The 7,389-nt window shown below is 56.4% G+C and overlaps 1 protein-coding gene across 1 annotated transcript in view; it reads left to right on the forward strand.

Moving 5' to 3' along the window:
* Positions 1-7,030, forward strand: part of GFPT1 (glutamine--fructose-6-phosphate transaminase 1) — a 47,218-nt gene extending 40,188 nt beyond the window's left edge. Inside the window, exon 20 of the mRNA XM_063358844.1 lies at positions 6,643-7,030. Coding sequence (XP_063214914.1) covers positions 6,643-6,672 — 30 coding nt within the window. The 3' untranslated portion in view covers positions 6,673-7,030. The remainder of the gene's footprint in view (positions 1-6,642) is intronic.
* Positions 7,031-7,389: the final 359 nt, after the last annotated feature.

The following is a 7,389-nucleotide window of genomic DNA, read 5'->3' on the forward strand; positions in this document are numbered from 1 at the left end:
GCACAAGGAGCCGGGAGAATGGACCCCCAACTGACCAAAGGGCTGGCCCACACCATATGACGTGTGTAAAGCTGGGGGAGGAAGCCAGGGGGACGTTCGGAGTTACGGTGTTTGTCTTCCCAAGTCACTGTTACGCGTGATGGAGCCCGGCTTTCCTGGGGATGGCTGAAAACCTGCCTGCCCGGGGGGAATGATGAACTAATTCCTTGCTTTGCTTGCGTGCACGGCTTTTGCTCTACTTATTAAACTGTCTTTAGCTCAACCCACACGTTTTTTTTCCCCTCAGTTTCGCTCTTCTGATTCTGTCCCCTATCGCAACCGGGGGCAGCGAGCGAGCGGCTGCAGGGTTCTGGCTGCCAGCTGGGGTTAAACCACACCACCTTCCTCCACAAGCACCCCTGGGAAAAGGTCACAAGGCTACTTTTTAAGGCTTACTGCCTTGAAACAATGCACATATGTCCTTACTATCACAATAAAAGTTGGTGCCTACACAGATGCCGGGAGCAAAACTGTCCATTTCTGCTTGCTCAGATCTGCAGAAACGCAGCAGTTCTGGCTTGTGTTACAGCCGTAAACAAAACCAGGTCAAACGGCTCAAAGCTGTAGGCTTTCATTGTCGTAGCTGTAGGTCACATCTGCTCTGGACACTAGAGGAGCTGGGAATGCTGCGCCGAACCAGCCCGGAAAGCTGGCTGCGTGCAGAACCTTCCCGAAGCGAATCCAGGGCTGCACCACCCTCAGCCTCCCCTTTAGCTCACGACTCCCCTCGGGTACACGCCGCAGGGAGCGGAGATGCTCATCCGCTGCCGTCGTGGGGCTGTCTGCATTTCCAGTGACACCGGGGAGGGGACAGGGGACACCCCCCCCTTTCTTTAATCCATTCCGAGTCCTGCACTGCAGAGCGAGGGAGCTGTATCCTAACGGGTTCCGCGGGGCACTGCCAGCGCTCCGATTTTCTCATTCCTCCATCTCCGCCACGTACATTATACAGCGCCTTTAATTTAAGCTAATAAAAACGGCAGTGGGAAGACAAATGCAAAGGGACACACCCAGGGTCTTCAGCAAGTCGGTCCTGAGCTTTGGTTGCAAAAAAAAGCCCTTTCCTTAAACCCCAGTGAGGCTAAAAGCAGTAAGACAAGGACCTGCAGGCCCTTTGCACAGAAGCTCTTCAATCCCACGCAGACTTGGTCTCATACAATACGACATTTGGAGAGAAATGAGCTCCCAGAAGCTGCGTGAGATTTACAGAAGGGCGTAAGCATTTGGTTGGAATAAATCAGACTCTATCGTCCGCTCCGAAGCGCCCCTCGGCCCCTCCAGAGCAACCCGTGCCCGGACGCCTGCCCTTCGCGTGCTGCCACGGTGTGGGCGTTCGCACAGCTCCAGTGCTGAGCCCCAACCTGCCGACTACACGCAGTCTTGCAAGTTTCTTTAATTTACCTACATCTACCTTTTCTGCTCTAAAGCAGCGCTCACCCTTGCAGGAGTGCTGTGCATAGAGCCGAGACCCCGGGAGCGGTGTTTATTCCACGCTGTGTTCTTTTCCTCTCTCTGGCAAAGGGTTTTTCACCACTGCAGAGCACACCCGCGTCCCCGTACGGCAACTGCTTGCCCAGAAAACACCCACGTACACCTGGGACTAGAAAAATGGCACCTGCCCCCACAAAAAAAAGCCGCTTCCCAGGTCCCCCCGTAAGATGCTAAATGGGGAAGCGGCAGTCCGTGGGGCAGGCTGCGGGGAATTCTTGCCCCAGACCCCTTTTGGCCACGGACAAGTTTGGCGAGAAAAGCGTACGCGGCAACGCTTTCGGGCAGAAGACGGAGGGGATGTTTTGCCTGTAAAACTGGCTCCCAGTTTCCAGGGTGCTATTTCACGGAAACGAGGAGGAGGAGTGGAGCCGTTCTCACCCCCGCGCCCGATCTCTGCAGGGCAGGCTGGTGTTTGCGCGCGGCGCTTCTCGGTTTGAGAACAGCGTCCGTTCCTCACCCCACCTCAGAAAGAGGTAAAAGCCGTTCTCTCTTTTTCCCCCCCCCATAAGAAAGCAGGCAGCCACAGTCCTCGTGGTGCTGCGAAGATGCGCAAAAGGAACGAATGATCCCTACACTGTCCAGAGACCAGCCCTAGAGAGCAGAAAGCATTCGGGGCGGGGGATGGGGACACAACACCGTTCCCAAGTGTCAGCCCAACCTGCTGAGCTTTGTGGGTCCTGAGCTCCTGGTGGTTTTTGCCCGACCCACCGCATGGCCGTGCGGCGCCAGAGCAGCACCCCGTGGCATTCAGAGCATTAACGAGGAGGATTTACGGGCCTTCGCTTTAGCGACAGCTGGCGGGCCTTCCTGGGGAACACTCAAAAACACCGTATGGGGTTGGGAATTCCTCTCGGTGGAGCATCCTGGCGGGTTCCACTTTGAGCAGCTGCCTTCCCCCGTTGCTCACGCCCCCGCTTTGCTGGGCTGCTCTTCCCGCGCCCCCTTGCTGCTACTACATCCACCTCTGACTCGCCACATTTCCAGCTCCTACAGCTGGGAATGTCCAACAATCACCACCCTGCAACAGCTCGGCTTCATCGCCCGCCTCTGCTACGACCCCCTGCCCACGGCGCCCCCCGAGGCCACCCCGACCTTCCCAGCAGAGGACCGACAGCACCCCCGCGGCCCAGGTCGCTCTGCACAGCCTGACGCATTTCATTTACCAGGCAGGAGAGCATCACTGTCCTCCCCCAGAGCAGCGAGAGGCACGGCGCTAGTGGCACCGTCAGACTCGGAGGGAGAGAGACGGCGGAGACAGCGAGATCGTTTGCTGCCATCGGAGGCGCAGCCGGCGGCGCTTGACCTTGGACAATCTGGCTCAGACGCGAAAGCGGGGTTTCTGCATTACTGCAAGCCTGACCCAAAAGCTGCCCTGTGTGCTTAAAAAGAGGCTGTTTCTGACCTATTTCCATGCATTTATCAACTGATTGGAATAAATTGCAGGCCTTTGAAAAAAAAACAAAGGAGAAAAGCAGCAAGCTAACTTGCCAAGATGGTCCATTCAGTGCTGAAGAGGTTACCCAGCCTAAGAGAAAAATCATCCCCACAAATCAGACGTGACAGGACTCCTTCCCCCTTCCTCAGTCTCATTCTTTATTGTTTAGGTCAAATAAAATATGTTCCCATGGTCCTTACAAATTCCTATGGAAACAAGTTTAAACAAACAAGCCGCTAGCCCGTGTCTGGACAGCCAGCGGCAGCATTACTTGCACACGGGATCCTAAAAGCGGCGGTGAGCCCAGACGCACTGGAGACGCTCCCAACACCACCCCAGCTCAGAGCCAGTTAGGCTCCCAGGGGCTCCCGAGCATCGGGAGATACACGTGGACCACGTGCAGGATGGGTGGCAGCACGGCGGGCCCGGCCAGCTCATTCCGACTGGTAGGAGGGCGCCCAAAGACCTTACGAAGGAGAAAATTACCCTGCACAGGCTGTACCAAAACGATGCTGCAGCTCCCGCTAAAGGGAACAATCAGCAAGCCTGCATGGGATGCAGCTAAAACCTCCCCGCTCCTCTCATTGCCATCTCTGCCCGGAATTAACCTAGACTAGATGAGACGGCGCGTTCCAGGGGCAGGGGATGCGCCGGAGCCTCCCGGCTGGAGCAGGCTGGCACTGGACGTGCCAGCTCCACCTCGAGAGCTTTCTGCATCCCCGGGAGAGCAAGGCATGGGACACAAGAGCGCTGCGGGGGACGGCACGCTCCAGCGGCCTCTCCACTTCGGTGGCACCACACGCACCAGAGGGTCACCGCTAGGAAGGAGACGGCGCCTCTCCTCCCTTCTGATGCCAGGGGCCACTCGAACAAGCCTTCCCCAAGCTCACAAGCGGATGCTTTCTAGCACCCAGTACTGGGCGAGACGCTGCCTGCCTGCACAGGATGACTCACGGCACGTTGGCAGACGCCGAGGATGCGCGTGGAAGTCGGTTTCGTAACCAAAGCCGCCCTTCAGGGCTATCAGCGCATGGCTGCTGGCACACCACGCTGGGAAATCCCGGTCTGAGCTACAAAACCTCCTCTCCAGCACTCGCAGCCCCACCAGGGCCACCAGAACAGACAGAATGGCCCCTGTGGTCATCGGCTGGACGGCTCTGCTGTAAACTGTGGCAGGGACTCGCATTCCTGCTCACATTCTTTTGTGGCATCTCCTATGCTCCGGAAGGCGTGCTTTTTCCAAGCCCAGCCAGAAACACTGCTCAAAATCAAAAATCTCTTCTATCCAAAGAGCCCCAACTGGTCCACGCTGGGAAAACTCAAGACCCGTGTGCCCCGTGCCAAGGCAGGATGTTGACGTTCGGAGGGCGACCTCCCCGGCAATGTAATACCGAGCCTGTGGTGCCGGCTGTCGCCAGGTGGAATTTAGGGGGGTTTCAGAGTTGCACAAAGCTGGGAATTACACACCCAGGAAAAACTCCCAACAGAACCGCACCGCCAGGAGCCACAGGTTTTGGTGACCTGGTGAACGTGTGTTATGGCCCTCGCTGATTGTGTCGCTACAGGAGAACAGCAGTCCTCATCCCCCTCTTCTCCACAGGCCTGAGCCTACAGAGCAGCCCCGTCACCTCCCTTGGCATAACTGGCAGACAGCCTGCGGGGAGGGCTCATGACGGGGCTTACAACGTAGGATGAATTAATTGCCGCGAGGACTGTCCCTACAGGGCCACGTCCACGTAAGGCAGGGGGCAAGTGGGTCCTGAGGCCAACGTGAGCTAACCCAGAAAGGCACGTGCTCGCGAGCTGAGCAGCTGGCGTTAGGAAGCAGTTTTTGCCGTGGGGCTGTATGGGCACGAGAGTTGGGGTAGGGATCAGGAGGGACCGAAGCCATTTGCCTCCCCCCCGCCCCCGGGTGCTGCCAGCCGGGAAGAAGGGCTCGTCACGATCCCAAGCTTCATGCCGGGCTCTGCTAGCCTAGCTGAGAGCAGGCAGGAATTGGTTCGGGGAGCGCCCTCAAAGGGGAAGGAGGCGGGGGCCTGGGGGCAACCATCCCTTCTCTAGGCACCGCTGGATTGCAGAAAAGGACATCTGTCCTTCCTCCCCCTAACGTAGCTCGGAAGGTTCGTGTTCAGTCACTCCGTGCAGTGTGAGGTGCCACCGAAGGGAAGGCACGGCTCCCGGGGAGCCGGCGGGACAAAGCGAGAGCTCAAACTTGCTCTTAAACCGGTTGCGGCTTAAAATCTGTCACGTCTCTCTAAGGAGCGTCCTGTACCTCATCGCTTTACCCCTCCCGTTTGGGTTCCCACGTGCCCCAAGTGGTATCGTGGCCAATGCCTACGCGGAAAAGCAATAAAGCCAGTAATTTATTTGTAGCTGTCTTCAATTTAATGCACCAGCTGGATGCGACCAGCTGGTTTGTAACAGGCCGGCAGCCAGGGGGTTGTGGATAACTGGAGGTACACTGGTCACAGCTCTGAGAAAAACTGTTCTTGAGTAGATGTGGGTGGTTGCTATTCGCGTAGGAAAAAAAAAAAAAAAGAGAACTGCAGCGAGACCTGGGCTTTAACACCATGGAAACATCAACTAAGAAACACTTTTCTCATCGGTAGGAACAAGCAGTGAAACGTTCAGTTGGGAGAAAGGCTCACCAGCCTGGGAACGCCGCGCTCTTTGACATGTTCTGCTTGTTCCAGTGACTACGGTGTATGGAAAGCACTATATATATAAAGTCCTGTTCCAAAGGGAAATACCTGCCGTTATTCTATGGCTGGAAAAATTAAAGGAAGAACTACAGCTGCTCCTAAGACCACGTAGCCTGGGTGGATGCTGCTTCCCAGAATGGAAACAGGTAGAAAAGCCCAAAGCGAGGGGTCCTGCGTGACCCACGGGCAGTTTCAAGGCAGCATTCAACCGGCCACAGAGCCTGTAGCTGACGCTGCTCATTACGCCGCCGGTACCAAACTCAAATGAGTTCGGGAGCTCACGCCCCGGACTCTTGGTCCCTCCAGAGCCACAAGTTTTACAAGAGGCCCAGTGCAGGGCCGTTTCACGGAGAAACGCCAGCCAAGACCGGACCAGTTTCAGCGCTGGATTTGCAGCAAATGACCCGATTTCCAGCCTGCCCGGCGTGTTTCGACAGCCACTGCATCTCAGTATCCCAAAAATACAGTCGCTGATTCACAAAAGCACCCCATTTCCCCCTAGGGCTACACAGCTGCTTGCAAACTCCCGCTACGGTCCCAAAGGTGCAGAGGAGGTAGCGTTAGCCCCCGTAGTCCTTAACAGATAGGTGAGAAAGAGAAGCGAAGCTCCAATACATCACACATCCCTTGAGAGCAAGGATTAACCCCCTCCTCAGGCTGAGTTTTTCCTGTACTATCTCAGTTACAGCGAGTAATCCCATCGAGTCTGGATGGTTATCCTGCACGCACAAAGCCCTCCTTTGTTTAAGCCCAGAATTAACACCGCGGGAAAGCGGATACCCTTATGTCCGGGGTTTTTTCAACCCCCACGCTACTTCTTCCGCGGCTGACCGGGCTGAACCACCAGCTGTCCACAGCAGCGGCCCCATTTCTGGGTGCCAGATCCGCGCTCCTCACCGCGGCCGGTGTCGAAGCGCGGCCGCACCTCCCTGCTCTAAGGGCTGCTCTTTTCACGGCTGCCTGTCCTTTTTGCAGGTGGACCGCATTGCCGCCTCCAGAGACTGAAGGCCACCGCCGCTTCGCCACTCTGTGAGCAACTCGCCGCCCGTGCAGCCGTCCGAGAACCTCCAGGAGAAGGAGCCAGAGGGGTGACCTGCACCCAAAACAACGTCCCTGGGCCGCCACCTTCTCTGCCCACACCCCAGGGCCCTCCCGGGCAGCCACGAGCATCAGTCAGGTCCTGTCTGCTCTGCGCGGCACGGGCTGGCAGCCCGAGATTTGCGTGTTTTGCACCGAGTAAGGCACAGAAGAACCCCCTGGAGTGACGGTCACCAGATTACTCTATTGGCTGGTTGCATTTTGCACTGCAGTTCTTGCCTTGTTTTTAGGTTTTAAACAATAAAAGTCTCCAAAGATGTCTTGATTTTTAAAGCAAATGCCAAAAGCAGAGCATTCCTGCTTTGGAGATGCCAGTTTGTCTTTCTTCTTGGATGGATTCTTCCCTCCTTGGCTTCTGCAGCCTAAGAAACAAAGCCAAGTTCGTGACTCCCTCCCACTCGCCCTCCTTTCCCTGTTCAGTGACAGTTTTGATGGCTGAAGTCTGTGTCACTTTGACTTGAATTTCTAGCCTGCACGTAGCATGGCGAGGATGTGTCTTACATAGAGAGCACGGGAAGGCTGGGCCTTTAGTCCTTGTGATGGTTTTGTCACAAGAGCCCAGCCGGACAGCCCTGCATCTTGCTTCATATGTTTAACACGCCAGTCCCACGCAGACAAGGACAG

This window comes from Chroicocephalus ridibundus, chromosome 23 (assembly GCF_963924245.1).
Source record: "Chroicocephalus ridibundus chromosome 23, bChrRid1.1, whole genome shotgun sequence".
In the NCBI taxonomy this organism is placed as follows: domain Eukaryota; kingdom Metazoa; phylum Chordata; class Aves; order Charadriiformes; family Laridae; genus Chroicocephalus; species Chroicocephalus ridibundus.